At 43.1% G+C, this 18,599-nt stretch overlaps 1 protein-coding gene across 2 annotated transcripts in view; it reads left to right on the top strand.

Annotated features, from left to right (window-relative positions):
* The window catches only part of TENM1 (teneurin transmembrane protein 1), a 438,805-nt gene that overhangs the window by 205,154 nt on the left and 215,052 nt on the right, over positions 1–18,599 (top strand). For both annotated transcript variants that reach the window (XM_084814084.1, XM_084814083.1), the window contains exon 6: positions 5,330–5,482. In XM_084814084.1, the coding sequence (XP_084670210.1) occupies positions 5,330–5,482 (153 nt within the window). The remainder of the gene's footprint in view (positions 1–5,329; positions 5,483–18,599) is intronic.

The following is an 18,599-nucleotide window of genomic DNA, read 5'->3' as shown; positions in this document are numbered from 1 at the left end:
CGCTCCTTGGTCACCTCCTAAGTAAGGTAAACCGAAGAAACCCAAACCCAAGCCATGAGAATTTCTCTGAAATTTTTTCACCATTGTATTTCTTTTTGAAAACAATTTCTCTTCTATCAAATGGAATGAGAGTGGCTGGGGGAAAAAATGTGGGATAAATTTTTGGCACAGCACTAATACAGATACCAAAGTCTTCTATTACTTCAGTAGTGAAGGTGTTACTGAAGATGATTTGGTCCTGAGAAGATGCTACTCTTCATCCTTTGTAGTTACATCAGGATCTATCATCTTCTTTGAGGTTGACAGCTCCACTGAGAAGTTTTAGAACAGCCTTCTCCAACCTGGTGTCCTCCAAGACTGCAGGTCCAGTCATTTCCAGGCACATGTCCTCCCATCTCAGGCAGAAGGAGAGCTTGTGCCAGTGCTGCATGGTGTGGTTTGTTGAAATCTGGCTTGTTGGCATTTCCAAAGCCATCCCTGCAAACAAACTGCGATCTTTTAACCACCTACAAACCAGAAATTGAAGCCATGGCTTGCTGTTTGCCTATGAAGTCTGGTTTGTTGAACCATGGTTTGTTCTGATGTCTGAACTCAGAAATTGAAGCCATGGCTTGCTGTTTGCCTATGAAGTCTGGTTTGTTTGAACCATGGTTTGTTGCGATGTCTGAACTCAGAACATGGCTTATCCCTTGCTTGTTTGCACTGCTGTCTGCCCTGGAACAGTAATACCCAGCAAGAACAGACTGAAAATGAAAACACTCTGAAGACTGGCAAATGGGCCAGAGAAAAACAAACCAGAAATAGGGAAAACAAGTCCCAGGTTGTTTACTGATTTTATTTATAAATTATTAATAAAATAATATGTATTAATATTTATTTATTTATTTATTTATTACATTTCTATACTGCCCAGTAGCCAAAGCTCTCTGGGCTGTTCACAACAATTACAACCATAAAATATAACATGATACAGTATAAAAGTTTAAAAATTTAAAAATTTAAAACTGCAGTATACAATAAAAGTTAAAACATAGCTAAAGCAACAAACCGTTGTTAAGTAAATCATAGCTTAGTGTTATCCTAGAAGTCAAATTGGGGCCATGCTTCTTTCTTCCTTAGCTGAGGAGTCTTCACCTTGCCAGCTGAATGAGATGTGTTAGAGCTTTCTATTCATTGGAAGCCTACAGGTGGAGAACAGTGAGGAGAAAAGCCATTGTAGCCTACAGTTCCATACAAAATGGCTTTCTTTTATCATCACATCCTTCTCCTCTGATTCATTTCAGATCATCCCATTTCAGCAGAGTAGTTCTAATGGCCAAACTACACATGTTGTTAAATGTGTTTTTGCATCTAGCCTGTGGGTAATTAAAACGCAAGTTCCATCGGGTTGTGGTGTCTGATCATTAATGGGATCAGAGCAGGCAGAGAGATGAATTTTTAACCCTTCCCTCCCCTGCTGCAGTCCTGAGGAACAACCCTTTTCTGAGGCTAGTTAGCATTTGCATTGGGAAGAAATTTCCCATCAGGGAGAATTCCATTAGTTATTTCTAACGTTGCACTGAATGTCGCATCTAGCTTGACCCCAATTTATTCTTGCTTTCCAAGAAGGCTACAGTTCTTTCCCATGTGTTGTCATGCCATCTTCACCTTAACCATTGTGTTTTCTGATGCTCTTTGAATAGAGCAGAAATCTTATTAAAATATTCCTTTTAGATGATTAACCAATGGAATGGGTAACAAAATGTTGCAGAGTGGAGTGTTGCTGTTCTGAATGCCAGCCATACCTTCTTCCATTCTATTCCTCCTTTCACCCCAATTATCCACCCCCCACCCCATCCCACCCCACAACAGAAACTCAATGTTCTATGCCACTAAGTATATTCAGTCCTTATTGGACTGTTGGGAGGACGGCATTGCTCCCTTCGGTTTGCTTCTTTTCCTGAAGATTGTTTGTACTTCTGCAGCCCGTGGGGTTCCCCCAAGCATGCCTATACCTCTCTCTTGTTTCTTAGCAGGCCCATTTTAGTTACAATTTGTTGACACTCACCAGCTGAGTTTGCTATTGGCGGGAATGGTATTAATTAGATCAGAGAACAATATCATTTGTGTGCAGTGGGGAAAAAATTCAAGCTCTTCCTGCAATAAAAGGAAATTTAGACTAGGGAACAAGTTGTCTCCTAAGTCAGATCAGCTTGGCAACTTTCATTCTTTAGTTGCCTTTCATATGCTAGCTTCAGCCAGCTGGAAATATTTCTTCTTAAATAGCAAGTCATTGTGTGGCAATACTGGAACTAAATATGTGCATCATAATAAAGGGCTTATTTCATTTCTCCAGGATGGTGTATCTTTGTTGCTTTTGCTCTTTTTAACATGCTTGGTCTGAACAATATGGGTAAATTGTGGCTATGTATGAAGGGATCCTATCACAATGCATCAGGCTGGGCTTGAGGATCGTTCTGGCCATGTTATTTCATGACAAGCAACCTTCCCAGAAATACAGTTCTTAAGCACAGCAGACTGCAATAGCCACTTCCTCTCTCACTGTCTACTGGGTTCAAGAACTGTAATTCTGGGAAGATTGCTTCAATGAGCTGTTCTCCTCCCCTACATCTTAAATTATCCAGATAGAACGACATGGAAATATTTGAAGAAGAAGCAGGGAACATACTATGCGGAGCCAGGCTGGGTGTGAAAAACGGCTTTGCTGGATGTCAGTATATTTAAAGTAATCTGAAATGACTATCCATGGGAAAACTTTGAATTCAACTGTTTTCGGAGCTCTGCAAGTTGCAAAAGGAAGCAAACACATGCTCACACCTAATCCGCATGAATTAAAAAAAAAAAAAAACCTGCCTGGCCCTGCTCTGATTCTGAACTTTTAATGAGTTAATACAGGGTGAAAGCACAGACACTGCTTCTCCTATTTAAATCAGGGCTAATGCAGCTCAAATGCTTTAGGAAATAGGGTAACCCTTCCCCTCATTCAAGAGTGGGCAACTTCGGACAGTCCAGGGGCTGAAGGGCCAACCCCCCCAAGCCCATTCCCATCATGGACTGCAGTCCACCACCATCCCCGCACCACACAAAAAAGGATTAAACCAGAGGAACAAGCTAAATTGGTCCATTCTAAGCCTCCATAGCAGCTTCAGAGGCCTAAATGGATCAATTTTGCTTGAAATCAATGTTGCTTGTTTTTAAGCTAAATTTGTCCATTCTAACTAAGCTTCTGAAGCAGTTTGCCACTGAGTTTCACCAGTAAAACATGACGTCTTCTCACTTCCTTTAAAAGAAAAATAGGGGTGGTGGAGGGAAACAGGGGGTGGTTGGGGCTGCACTGGCCTGCATGTTGATCCATGGCTTGTGTATTGCCCACTGCAGTCATAGCTGCTGGATCTCACCTTCAGTTCCCCTGCTATCACCTGTGTGAGTGCTTTCCACCGGGATCCTGTCTCTGTGTTTTTCCCTTGATCTGGGCTTGTGAAGTGAAGATGGGTCTTGGAATATGGGGTTGAGGTAAACATAACCTGTATGGGAAAGTTGCAGCAGGAGAAATAGTGGTGGGTGAAGGGAAAGCTAAGGATCTTGGTGGTAGGGATGGGGGAGAAATTTGTTCAGTTCACATTGTAATGAATGATTTACCTAATTTTGCACTTTCGAACTGCGATGTGAACTGGAACTCAGTTATCCTATGAAATTCACACATCTCCAAAATGTGTACAAAAATGTGTTTATTTTACATACCATTAAAATGCATTATCTTAGGACAAATTATTGCACAAAAAATTGTATATTTGGCAAAAAATTCATGTTTTAGGAGAAATGTGCACAAAAATGCTTATGAATTTTCATGAAAACTTTACCCGCCGCCCCCCCAAAAAAAATCATTCTCAAAGTTTGGGATGAGCTGAACTTAAGACTGGGGAAGTTCTAAAAGTTTGAGATGAACCAAGACTGGAAAAATGAGAAACAGAGAGAAACCAAAATATACTGATGTGTCCATCGCTAATTGATGGGTGAGAATTTCATTTTGCTCATTTTTTAATAAGAACTTGTCAAAATTCACGAATTCCTTTATGAATAGGGCAGAAAAAACCTTGAGGTGTTTTTGTGTTTGTCTGTTTTGTTTAAAAAAAAAAAAAACATTGAATGTGAGAGGAGGAGAAATGGACAGATTTTTCCATTTAGGCAATGGGCTTTGAGTGCTTATAGCTCTTAGAAGTCTGGCTTTGAATTCCAATGTATTCAGCTGTGTTCATGGTGCTGAATTAGTGTTGTCGCCACCCCCTTTTTTATGGCAGGCTTCTCATCTTTAACAGCTACCTGGCAGGCAGGTATAACATGGTCTTCTCCATGCCGGGAATAAGTGTATATTTTCAATTTGGCCAGCGCAGATGGGTGAGAATTTAGTTTGGTTCGCCATTTATTTATTTATTTATTTATTTATTTATTACATTTATATCCCGCCTTTTTTCCTCCAAGGAACTCAAGGTGACGTACATAATCCTCCTCCTCTCCATTTTATCCTCACAACAACAACCCTGTGAGGTGGGTTGGGCTGAGAGTATGTGACTGGCCCAAAGTCACCCAGCGAGCTTCCATGGCTGAGTAGGGACTAGAACCCGGATCTTCCGGCTCCCAGTCCGTCACTCTCACCACTACACCATGCTGGCTCTTGCCAGCCTTTGATAAGAACTTCACAAAATTTGCAAATTTCTTTTGAATGGAATGGAAAGAACTTGAGAGTTTTCTTAAAGCAGCCCGAAGTGACAGATTCATCCATCCCAACTTAGTTAATATTATTTATCATTTAAAATTCTTCTTGGCCACCTTTCAGGACAGAAGCCTCCCAAGGTGGCGTAACACAGTGGCATAGTTAAGCACATACTTTCCACTCCCACCCAAAATGTCTTCACTGCAAATCATGCCCACCTAGCTTCAGTTTGCAGAGAAGAAGTGGCCTCTAGCTTTTAAAGATAAGAGGTGGGTAGTTTCACCCACAGATATAGCATTATAAGTTTCCATGCAGCATCTTACTTACAAAGCCATTGTCCGTTGAATTGAAAGCATTTTCAAGCGTTAATTGCTGGGGAGATTCATCCTCCAGTGCTGGCTGAACTCCAAATAAAAATGTGCAATCTAATTAAACATTTAGTTTTAAAGTGAAATTACATACTTAGAATTTCAAGGTAGTCCAAACACAGGCATGCAATAATTGACTTCTGTAAAAGCTACCCTGCTACCTTCTTTCTTCACACAATAAAGGTGGGCATAAACTAATTGCTGTTCTTCTCTCTCTCTCTCTCTCTCTCTCACCTTGTTTTTTAAACAGCAGTACATTTATTTGGCCTAACTTGGCAACTGCAGCCGGTTGAAGGGCAGCTGTATGAAAATGGAGTCAGTAAGGGAAGCAAGGTCACAGAGTCCGTGGATACAACTTACTCACCAATTGGAGGAAAAGCTCCAGATAAAACAGAAAGGAAAGGTATATCTCTTTCTATCCCATATGCATGTGTTCCTTCACTGGAGAGAAAAGGGTGTCAGAAGGAAATGAGCATACCTAATTTCTTTCCATTTTATTTAATTCACCTAAATTCCTATGTGGAAGCACCATGCTTGCACAAATCACTCCCCAAGGAGGCCTGTCTTGCCTTTTCTTTTTTTGTTTTTAGGTGACATGTGAAAACAAGTTATTTCAGATTGTGTTTGGAATCCTATTCAGCTGTTCAACCGCTCTTGTGATTCCAGTTGTGTGAAAGGGCAAGGCAAACTGCCATCATAGGCATGTTTGGTGAGGATGCAAGGGAAGCCCTTCACAGTGGCTGCTCCCAAGCTCTTGAACTCTCTGCCATAGGACTCTGTGTTGGCCCCCTCTCTGTTGTCATTCCATCAGCAAGCAAAGATGTTTTTATTCATTTGGGTCTTTGGCATATACGCTATCCTGTTACTATAGGGTTTTTTATTGTTTGGTGCTGTTTATTTATTTTATTGTTGTATTTTTAATTTATTTGTTTTTAATTTTATGTTTTAATTAAGATTTTGTTTTTAATTTTTAATTTCATTTAATAATTTGTTTCTGGATTTTATTGTTAGCCGCCTCCAGTGCCATTTTCTGGTGGCAAGGCGGGCTATAAATGCAATGAGGAAATGAAATGAATAAAGTTCAAATATAGTTTATTTTGTGTAGCAGAAGCCATTACAAAAACAGAACACATCAAAGACAAAGAACAGAGTAAAATACATTGGGCAATTAAAATAATAATAAAACCTACCATTCTAAGAAATAAAGGATTGCTCATCAAGACAGTTTGACCTATCACAAACTTTCCCCCTTAAAATTGCTGCTCTAAATCAAAGCAGGCTGCCTTTTCAGAAACATGAGGAGACCTGTCCCCCAATAAATATTAATCAAATACCCAACAGATCTGCCTGATGGCAGGTCTACATCTCTAAACAAGGCTGTTCTTAAGTCCTCATAAATTAGGGGGGAAAGTAGGTTATTTATTTATTTATTTAATTATTGGATTTATTAGCCACCCATCTGGCCAGCTACCCAGCCACTCTAGGCGGCGTACAATAGTAATAACAACATGAAATACAACGAATTTACATAATCAACTGAACAAAACAACATAAAACAACACTGCTCTAAAAACCCCTAACCCACCCCAAATGCCTGCCTGAAAAGCCAGGTTTTTAAAGCCCGGTGGAAGCTCATCAAAGAGGGGGCATGGTGGAGGTTACTAGGGAAGGAATTCCAGAGTGGGGGCCACCACAGAAAAGGCCCTCTCCCTAGTCCTCACCAGCCTAGCTGTCCTGGTTGATGGGACAGACAGAAGGCCTACCAAGGCTGATCTCGTTGTGTAGTGTCAGGGTGGACACTGAGCCCATAGAATCCCAGAGTAGTTCTGATTCTGAGGAAGAGCAGTCGCTCCTGGGAGGGGAGCACGCTCCTCTTTCCCAGGGCCAACAGCTGACGGAGATTCCTCCCACCAACATTCCTAGGTTAGATAGCAGTCCAGGGAGTAACAGAGAGCAGATAGCAAACTTGGTGGACGCGCGACGCCGATGCAGAGAGTGGCGCCAGATGGAGGGCGCAGAAAGGAGGCGGAGTGCCCGGTTGGCGCGTAAACAACGGCTGTGCCCAGAGGATCCAAGGGAAAAGGGGAGGGACTCTCCCTGGTCCTTAAGTTCAGGGGTCTGCCAGTAATTCCCTTTCAAACGGGGACCAACTGTTCCAACTTAGGGCATAGGTTCGGTGCTGCTCAGATCTAGTTGCAAACGGTATAGTTGTTAAGTTGTAAAAGAAGAATAAAGCTTTGAAAAGAATCCCTTCGTCTGTGTCTGGACTTGGCTACTGGATTAGACTGAGAGAGGCCTCCAAGGAGCCCTTGACATGTGGCATCCTTGGTGTTGTTGGAGGTGCTCCTTAAGATAGACAGAGCCGGAACCATATAGGGTTTTAAAGGTCAATGCCAACACTTTGAATTGGGCCTGGAAAACAACTGGTAACCAGTGCAACTCCTTCAGCGCTGGACTGATGTGGTCTCGCCAATGGCTGTCTTTAATCAGGCAGGCCGCCGTATTCTGCACCAGCTGCAACTTCTGAACCATCTTCAAGGGTAACCCGCCATAGACCACATTACAGTAGTCTAGGCGAGAGGAGACCAGGGCATGAACGACTGATGGAAGCAGATGGTTAGGGACATAGGGGAGGTCTTCAGGCACATTGGCCCATGAATGAAATGAGAAAAAAAAGAGAGAATAAAATAAGTGGAGAGCAGGGCTGTGTTTGCTGTCCCTGTCCCCACTGTCACATCCGCGCTAGTCCTGCATGCCCACCACCATGCGCTGCGGGGAGGTCTGAAGTGAGGAGCCTGGTGGAGAGCACATAGGGGAAAACGCATAGGCTCCTTGTACCATTTAGAGCACCAGTCATGCAGTGGGAGCCTTTCTGCATACATCAGGCTTTCCAGTCAAACCCGCAACCCCCAGACGTGGATGACGGTGGTCCTGGGCCATCAAGAATACAATGGCAGGGGGGTGGCCAGTAAGAGTGGCTCCACTCTCCCTATGCATGCGATTGTCATCACATGGAGCGCTGAAACTGCTGGCTTTTCTGCGAGCTCTGTTGTGGTGGTGTAGTGGAGCCAAAACTGCCAGGAATGCAGCATTGACACTTCTTCATTAGCAGGGATGCTGACATCATCTCTTACTCTCCTGTTCCCTCTGAGCTTAGATGCAATCCTCACAGAAGATGGGGGAAAGTGATTTTTCCCAGCAACAAGATATTGTTCCCTCTTTTAATGCAAAGAATTTTGGGTTGGCTAGATCCTGAATGGGCAGTTAAGACCCATTCACTTTGCAAAAGACCTGCTCCTGGTGGAAATGAAATTGCTAGAAGTGGTTTGTTGATATGAATCTACTCAGCTCCCTGAATTTTGGAATGCTTCTTGGAGGTGTGGCTACAGGAATCATGATGAGAGCCCGCACTTCAAAATTTACCAGTCCGACACTGGTGTGGTGTGTATTTAATTTAATTTTTGTGAACCGCCCAGAGAGCTTCGGCTGTTGGGCAGTATAGAAATGGAATGGAATGGAATGGAATGGAATGGAATGGAATGGAATGGAATGGAATGGAATGGAAGGAAGGAAGGAAGGAAGGAAGGAAGGAAGGAAGGAAGGTTGGTTTTCTATTTTGAGTTTGCTTTAGTGTGTGTGTGTGTGTGTGTGTATTTGTGCATGCGCGCTCATGTATTTATGTATGTATGTATGTATTTATTTCATTTCTATACCGCCCAATAGCTGAAGCTTTCTGGGTGGTTCACAAGTACAGCATAAAAACAATATAAAATATAAAAGCATTACAACTACAGTATAAAAGTACAACCAGCATAAAGCCTAGCAGCAATGCAGCGATTTAAAATCCAGTAACAAATCTGAATCTGCCGAACTAAAAGACTAGAATGCTAAAATGCCTTGGAAAATAAAAAAAGGTCTTCACCTGTTGCTAAAAGGAGTTCAGTGTAGGCGCAGGTGAACCTCTCTAGGGAACTCATTCCACAGCTGGGGTGCCACAGTAGAAAAGCCCCTCTTCCTGATAGCCACCCGCCTCACTTTCTTTGGCAGGGGCTCCCAGAGAAGGACCAGTCCGGGCAGGTAGACAATTATAGCTGTTTTGTGGACCCATTCAGAGGAGATAAGCAGAAATAGCTGAAATAAATATATTCTGATTTCACTTTAAATAACTTGTCAAAGGGTCATATGATGCTGATCAGCCCATTGCACTTTTTTCCCATCCCACTTGTATATTCCTGATTCACAAGCTGATCTTCATGGGATTACTCCATGTTTATTTATTCCGCCTTTGCTTAGTTAATGTTTAATGGCACAACTATGGACACCCCATTTGTGCTCTAAGCCTATATTATCCTTCTGACCCTCATGTGGGCTTGGGAGGCATTTGCAGAGCAGAATCAGAGGGGAGGAGCAGAGTGCTTAACCCTTTCCCTGCCTTCTGATGCTCTCCTTCAAATGTTCTCCTCTAGGTTGCTTCTATTTTTTCTTCAACTGGGCTCCAAGACAAGGAATGAGCCCAATTAAGGGGGAAACAATTAAGGGGGGGGGGATTTGCATATGGAAACTGGAGGCATGGGAAGGGTTAAGCACCTTCTTGCCTATGTTAACATCACCATGGGAAATATGAATTTAGGGACCTATGCATGCTGAGATAATGTATGACATACTGGCATCATTTTGGACTTGTTTTGTTTGTGCCTTTAAAAAAAGTGTTGTACACATTTTCTCTGAGTTTGTATGTTAGTGGTTTTAAATTACCTCCAAACTTCCTGAAGGGATTTGACCCTCTTCAGTGTCCCCTTCAGCTTCCATAATCCATTTCATTCTGAGAAATTGCCCTTTTTGAGGTTAAATATCACTGTGCTAGATTTTCTGGGAAATGTTCCTCTCTTATTATACACAGAATGTGATGGGTGCTTTGATCACTGTTTCAAATAAGTGTAACAATGCTTACATCTGGCACCATTGATCGCTATGGACCATTTTATATGTTCAGTGGGATAAAGCAGAAAAGCTTTTGGGGGGATGAATTCAGACTGGTGATGGTAGGAAGGGATTTTGCATGTTTACGTGGTTCCCCATCATGGAGGAAATAAGCATGTAGCATTGTAACAACAATCACATTCTGAAACGCTGGGCAGGGTCCATTTTTTTAAGGTAGGAATATAGGAAGCTGCCTTATACTTAGACTTATGAGTCACACCATCAGGCCATCTAGCCCAGTGCTGGCAGCACTGACTGGCAGCAGCTGTCCAGAATTTATGGCAGGAATTTTTCTAGCCCTGCCTGGAGATGCCCGGGATTGAACCTGAGACCTTCTGCAGGTAAAGCAGGTACTCTACGACTGAACTCCAAGTTCTCCCCTGTTAAGTTGTGGTTCTGCCCTAAATGGGAATCAAATATATCCTTGGAATTTTGGAGTTTGATTATTGCTGGGCAAGAGGGAGCAGAAGAGGGATAGAGAACTGCACACGAATCTCGTTTTCCTAATGATGACACTGGTACTGCAGTAGATGCACGTAGAGGAAGGCTACAGGCCTCTATTGAGTGCTTAGGTAAGATGAAAGACTTCCATCTAGCATGCATCAACCCAGTAGGATTGCATCCTAAAACCCATAAACAGCTAACATAATTAAAACAGCAGGAATAACTTCATTTCCAAATATGGTAACCTTCCAATATTTAAAATTCATACCATTAAAATGCTGGAGAGAATAAATATTAGACCATCAGAGTCAGACCATCTAGCCCAGTATCGTCAACACTAACTGTCAGCAGCTCTCCAGGTTTTCAGGTATGAACATTTCCAGTCCTACCTGGATATGCCAAGGACTGAACCTGTGACCTTCTGTTTGCAAAGCACATGCTCTACCACTGAACTATGGTCGTTCCCTGGCATTGCAGAGCACTCTGCCATGTGGCTAAGTATTTTAATAGGTTGCACTAGGATTTTATTTTTAATACACACATTCTATTGATGGCTGGTATTTACCAGAAAGGCATGATGAGATTGATTGTTTCGGGAATCAGTGATGATCGGCACACAGGCGCTCCCCTGTGAAGATAATTGGTGCTTCACAGCTCAGATTTTCAATTTCTTGAAGCCATGCGAGATCAGTGATTAGGAGCCTGTCTCTGCTGTCAGTATGCTAGAGAATGACACACAAAGGAAGCAGAATAATGCATTTGTAGCAGGAATAGATTTTAAAATGTTTTTTTAGGAATAATTTTTAAAGCCTGGACAAAGATGCATTGAAGTAAGGGGGAGAATGTCAAGAGAATAATAAACATGGCTGTTTCTGAAGACTTTTCACTTGAGAGAAGACGCATTTCCAGTTATCAGTCATCTGTACTGCAGGCTCACTCCTTGAGATGCCAGACCTAGAGACTAATCTTATGCAAGCTTGGAAAGGATGTAGCTCAGTGGATAGAGTACCTACTTCTCATGCAGAAGGATCTAGGTTCAATCCCAGGCATCTCCAGGTAGGAAACACTTCGGTTTGAAAACATGGAAAGCTGCTACCTGTCAGTGTAGGCAGCACTGTGCTAGATAGACCAATGGTCTGGTTCTGTATAAGGCAGTTTCCTCTGTTCCTAAGTTTATTCAGAAGTAAATCTCTCTGAGTTCAATGAAGCTTACACCCAAGTGACTGTGGTTAGGATTGTAGCCTAAAGCTGTGACTCAGTGCACACTCACCTGAGAATATGTGTCATTGAACTCAGTGGGGCTTACTGAGGAGTAAATGTGCATAACATAGGGCTCCATACCCAGCCCATGTTGACCTCTCCACACATAAGTACCCACAGCAGAAAAGGCAAAACTATTGCAGAATTTGTGCTAAGCACTAAACCAGAAGCTCCTTGCATGGCAATGTGATATGTCCTCAATTTCACACTGCTGGGGCCTGAGCCTCACAGGGTTAAGCCCAGTCAGGCAAGGTCAAAGCCAGGTCAAGTCAAAACTAAGGCAGGTCACTTAAACCAGAAATCAGGACCCTGGAACGTTCCCACTAGGCTCTGCTCACTGAGCTATGGAATGATGTTGCCTCAAGAAGGAGCTGAAATCATCTGAGGCCTCATAAAGCCAGGCAATGCCTGTTCTGCATAAGGCCCCACATCTTTGAAGGAACCAGCTGTGCTCCTTAAAGGTCCTTTGTCAAATCTGGAATCCTTTGGGGTCTGTGAGGTCTAGGATATAGAAAGGCTGGCTGGCAACTTGTCCTCTGAATCTGAGATGATGGTAGGGCCATGTCCTCTGCCTGGGAGGAGATACTGAAGGTTCTTCTCCAAGGAAAGTGGCCTGAACCTCATCCCCATGTGAGCTTTCCTCAGAGCACTGTGGGAGCCCAGGGTCAAGGGTCATGATACAACCAAAGCTATCTATACATTACAACAGCCCCTCAGATAACAGAATTGCTTCTTCACCATTGTCATCTTCCTTTTTGTAAAGGGAGGTCAAAGCTAAATCCTCAAGGTGTTAAATTCTTGAGGATAGGCAGATTTCATCATTGGTCATCAGCTACTGCATGTAGAAGTGCCCCCTGGACACTGGAGAATGTACACAGCCTCATGTATCTATTTTATTTATTCAATACACAGGTTTATATACTGCTTTCCAGTGGTTAGCATTAAGCGTTTAGCAATAATGTTGTTGTTGTTCAGTCATTAAGTTGTGTCCGACTCTTCGTGACCCCATGGACCATAGCACGCCAGGCCAACCATAAAAATATACCAATAAAAATAAACCATAAAAATATAACAATAAAAATCCAATAAAATAATCACTAGTCACCAATAAAACTATAATTATACTACCAGGGTCATAAGGGGTAAGGCAGTCCCTAACGTAACCTGGTCCCAAGTTATTTAGTACTTTATATGTTAGCAACAGAATCTTGAAGATGGTCCAGAAACTTTCTGTCAGCTAGTGTAGTTCTTTTAGCAAAGATGTAACACGCAGTTGAAAAGAAGCCGTTGTCAGTAGCCTCATAGCATCATTCTGCACTAGCAGAGGTTTCCAGACCAGGCCCAAGGGTAGCCCCACATAGAGCACATTACAATAGTCCAATCTTGAGGTTAACAGTGCCTGAACCACCTATCATGCTCCAGGAACTACGATAGCTGGTGAACCAGACATGGGTAGCAAAAGGCACTCAAATGAGCACAGCAGTTAAAAGTTTGAGATTGAAATATGAGCGGCCATGAGATAGCAATAATGGATGGTCAGTGTTGCGCTTAAACCATGGCTCACCAGGGCTTAACTCTAGCACTTTTCTTCAGTGCTAACAGGCCTCAGCACTGTAAAGTAATAATGGAGAAGAGAGACAGAATGGGCGCTCTCTCTCTCTCTCTCTCTCTGTCTCTTTCACACACACACACTCACACACACTCTCACACACACACACCCTTTGGCTTGCCTTGAAATGACAGGCTTTTTGAATGCTGTGTTCAAACACTCAAAAAGCTTTGAGGCACTTTTTTTGGAAGTATATATATATTTTTTAAAAACTGGATGTAGCCTGTACTCCTCTTCTTTTCCCCAAAAGTGGAGGTGGGGTGGGGGGCCAGCCTTAACTTGAGGAATGAGGAAGTAGATAGCAACAGCACAGGCGGTGGCAATTGATGCCTAGAGTGCCTTCATGCCAGGGATTGTGGGGGCTTTCTATGGGCTCCCTCCAGCCACTCTCCCCAAGCTGAAATGAGAACTCATCACAGGTAGGCATGTATGAGAAATTTGTTTTTGCCCACAAAACACGCGAGCATGCCCTATTCGCAACTTTGAATGGGAGCATGAGCACATGTCTGTCAAAAATGTCCGTAAATTGCCAAACCTGTGATCGCATTTGATTTGCAGAGATATCCTAAATTTATGCAAATTTCCAAAATCTACACAAATTTCATAGTCTATGAAGGAAGTTTATGAAATTTGCTTAAATTTAGGAAATGTGTGCAAATCGAACAGGGAGAAGTTGCACAAAGTTTGCATTCAACCACGGCTCGATTTCTGCAATTTCCCCATTCATGCAGAGGGAGCAGCAGTCGCAAATGCAAACAGGAATCAGGCATGAGACAAGTGGCGAGACAATGTTTGGACAATCCTGGCAATCTTGAACATCGCTCGTTTCACCATCCCTAATCACAAGTAGGGATGGGTGAACTCACCCCATCCCACACTGCTCACCGGAGCCTTGCTGGCTGCCTGATCCTGCTCACACATGCAACAAGCTGCTGGATGGTCCATGGGCACCTGGCAAGCAGTGCACAGCTGACTACTCCCTCACCAAGCCGCCAATTTGTGTAAAAATGGTGACTCGGCCTGTTTTGTAAATGAGCATTTATGAAAATGGCGGCCATAAAGGGGCCATTTTCGCAATGTTACAGGCATAAATGGTCTATTTACACCAGCAATGTTGCATAAATGGCTCCTTTACAGCTGCCACTTGCATAAATGGTTATTTACGAAAAAGGCCAAGTCGCCATGTTTATGGAAAATGACAGCTCAGCAAGGGACCGGGTGGCTGCGCTCTTACCCGACTCAGTGCATGCTGACTTGGGCAAGCACAGGGATCCATGGACTGGCATCCTGGGGGCCGAGCCAGTGAGAAATCGACAAGCTTCAAGCCCCAACCGAACACCCCGCCATCCTTAATCACAAAAGCCCCTGCTTTACCCCAGGAGCTTGTGCAGCAAGTTTCTGTTTCCCATTGGGAAGGATAATTGGAGGCCAAGGCAGGGTCTCTCTTGGGCTCCTTCAAATGTGAGTTTCTGCTCTGCTCCTTCTGAGTGTCTCTCAAACTGCAAAATAGACCATTCCTGGAGGAATAAGAAACAGGAGACAGTGGTGCATGACTCTCATGCTCTAAGAAGCTGGCGGGGTAAAGGGAGTGCAAGATGGCTGGTGATTTGCTCCCCGAACCAGGACTCTTCCTTTCCTCCAGAGAATGGACAATCACTCCAGAGACCCCTGCAGTGTTGCCAAGGCCTCTAGACAGTCTTCTCTTTCTCAGTGGGAAGTGCGCATGGTGGAGGCAGCATAGCAGGATTCCCCTCTGCTGCATTTATTCCACTGCTGCTGCCAGGCATGGCCATTTCCCATTAAGAAATGGCCATTCAGCCCATCATCTTGGCTTAGCAGTTGGCCCCCTGCTGGGCTGTGATCCTTGATGCTGGACCTGCACTATTCCTGCAATGGTGAAGGCAGTTTTTGGTAGAGATTCTGGAGAACTTCAAGACAGACTAAAATGAGCTTGGATTTCTAAGAATCCGCCCTGCGGAATCCACTGTGTAGCAACACCCCAGGCTGCATGGAGACTGTGGGCTTCCAGATGTGTTTTTTTAAAAAACTTTTCCAAAATTGATGCATACTTATTCATAGGAAAATACACACGTTTCTGCTGAGGAAAAGTTGAATGGAATGGGGGAAAATACGCTAAATGTTATGTACTAAGGTAAATTATGTAAATTGTTATGAAACGTCTTACATAATTATTTGCGTATTTTTCCACATGGCAAAAAAAAATTGCATCCTTTGACTGGACGATGGAACAAAAAGCAATCCATGAAACACCGACAGAGTGGATTTTACACAGTCCATACATCCCTAGTTTTTGGAGCCGTGTAAAAATGGATGCCTTTACGAAGCTCTGTTTTCAGACAGGATGTTGTACTAAAGAGTCCTCATGAGCAATGAGTGTGTAGATGTGGTGCAGGTATGATGAGGGTAGGCCAGCTTTTCTGTTTGCTTTACTCTATTTATATGGACATCTGGACAAAGTGGCTCTCTGTGATCCTTAATAGAATTGTTTTTTGGCCAGTCAAATTGAAGCTGGATTATTTGTCTAATGACAGATGATCTGTGGCTTCTTTTGTCCATTGGGCAGTTAGTTAGAGAGCAGTGCATGCGATCCCCTGGCAGGAGAATGTTTTGTGAAAAATGGCTGTATGTAAGTACGTTGTTATGTATTTACACAGACAGACCTATTAATGCATTTAAATAAACTGTAGGTATTATTACTGTGCCAAAACCCCACCTGCCCTTTCACAGCCTCTTGGTTTCGTTTTTCTGCCTCTTTTGCAGCGGTATTGAGAATTTCATAGAAATTTCTCAGGGTGCAGGGCTTCAGTGCTTACTTTACTGGAAGTAGGTGGATGAGGGGCTTGTGTGTGCTCTTTTACCATTTTTGCCTCAGTATGTCCTTGCAGCCTCTCCAGCTGCGTGAGCTTCCTGAAAAGCCAGCTAGAGGACTTAACCAGGACTTGCTGCTGGCCAAGGGCCCAAAAGCTGAGCGAGGCAGTTTTGGTTTGGTTGTTGTTAAAAGTCCTTTTAACAACAACAGCAAGAAGAAGATCGACGCAACAACTCCTTGCTCAGTTGTCAGGCAGCAGCAGCACTGAAGAGCCCCGAGGGAGGAAGTCCTAATTAAGTCCATGTGGAGGCTTTCCAGGAAGTACAAGGAGCTGGAAAGGCTGCAGGACAGAATGGGGTGAAAAAGGTAAAAGAAAGAGTGCACACACACACACACACACACACACCCATCAGCCACCTCCTTACAGTAAGCTAAGCACTGAAGCCCTGCAGTCTGAGAAATTTCTCTGAAATTCTCACCACTTCCCACAATTTCCAGGTGTATTTTCCCCCCTTCCCCCACCCCCACCCCATTAATTGTCAAAAATAAATAGATTGAAAAATTCAGCACAGTGCTGACTATTATCATGTTTCTCCCTGTCAGATGTTTTGTACAACTAAAGCCAAATAACTAACTGGACTGACAACGTCTAGTAACAGTGCCTTAGGTCAAGTTAGACAATTCGGCTTTCTAACCCAGTACTGCCTACTCTGCTGGCAGTGGCTCAGGCTGGGAAAAGTCTTTCCCCTCTCCTACTATGTGCACCTTCCAACTGGATATGCCAGGGCTCAAATCTTGGACCCTTCTGTATCTGAAGCCTCTGCTCTACCACTGAATCATTGCATTGCATCACAGATCATTGCATCTCTGAGAAGGATCCTTGCAATAAGGAAAAACTGCTGCATAATGAACATCACTGCACCATCAGGTGATGAACATGATCCACTTCTCAACGTATTTATTTATTTATTTATTTATTTTGGTTATTTATTTGTTTGTTTTTATCCAGCTTTTTAGCTAAAAAGCCTTCTGGAGTGGCTTATATATGAATAATAAAAGCAAGACAGCCCCTGCCCTCAGACGTCCAATCTAAAAAGAGGCAATACAAAAGGATAAAGGGATGGGGAAGGGAAAGAAAAGGAAAACAAGAACACTCGGGGACCAGTTCTTCATGTTTCTTTCTTTCTTTCTTTCTTTATTTATTTATTTATTTATTTGTGGCATTTATATACCACTGAGTATAATTAAAATCTCTCAGCGGTTCGCAATATTAAAATACAGTATTAAAAACACCACATGAAAATACAGCATTAGAACACAACATTAAAACACCTCCAGCTACAGTAAAAATCAAGGAGCAGTAACATGGAGCAGCATAACTAATTTACTTACAGCCCAGGGAAAGCCTTGGGTGAACAAATGTTCTTTTCAGGAGGCGTTTGAAAGGTGTCACATTTTCTGCCTCCAAAACTACACAAGGGAGGGTTTTCCAGGTGGTGGGTGCTGCTGCAGAGAAGGACTGCTGTCAGGGTATTTCGCAGCGACATTCCGTGCATTTTGGAATGACCAGCAAGGCCTCCTCTGCTGATCTTAAAGGTTGCCTTGGTGTGTATAAGGGAAGGTGGTCTGTTGACTATCCTAGTCCCAGGGTGCTTAGAGCTTTGTATGACAATAACATAACCTTGTACGGGTTATGAGATCCTCTGTAAGGATCAGCTGTATTGCAGCTGGGTGTTGGTCTTCTTATCATGACTGGCTGGAATGGAAACTGCTCAAAGAGAAGGGGAGAAAATGGCTGGTCTCTCAGCTGAGCTGATGGCCTTACATCCAATCTCTTCCTCTTCTACAGCCTGATGGAATGGCTGCTGTATGACAGTTGGGGAAAGGCAAAACCTGATAAATCTGGCTTCTCATGATTGCTGATGATGATAGCCCCAGCTTTCCTTCCCCCATGCCTCTTCTACAGCTGGTTGAAATGGCTGCTGGATGACAGTTGATCCTGCACATGGTGATGGGATTATCTTGAAGATCAAACCACTTTTCTATTATGTGAACCAGCCCATAGATAATATTTATGCATTTTACTTTACAATTATGGAGTATTAAGTCTTACCGTAAGAGGGTGAGTGATGGACAGTTCTGCCAAGAAAGTAGCATTTCCATAACAGCGTCATGTCATGCCTGGATAATATCATCTGATACTACAATATGCATCTCCCAGAAGAACAAGTCTTTAAGTGTTCATAAAAAGTAAGGCAGTTGCAATCTCATTTAAAGGCTATCAACACTGACCAACATCACCATTACCCTTAAGCACACCGCTCTGCCCTTGACCTTAGAGTTATTGTACTAAGACAATGTAATTGACTCTACTTACTGTACATCAATATCAGCAAA

Source organism: Heloderma suspectum, chromosome 9, assembly GCF_057233095.1.
Source record: "Heloderma suspectum isolate Gila_16-S chromosome 9, 16-S_ref, whole genome shotgun sequence".
NCBI lineage: Eukaryota > Metazoa > Chordata > Lepidosauria > Squamata > Helodermatidae > Heloderma > Heloderma suspectum.
Note: the sequence above shows the minus strand (reverse complement) of the source record. Positions and strands in the feature narration are given on the sequence as shown.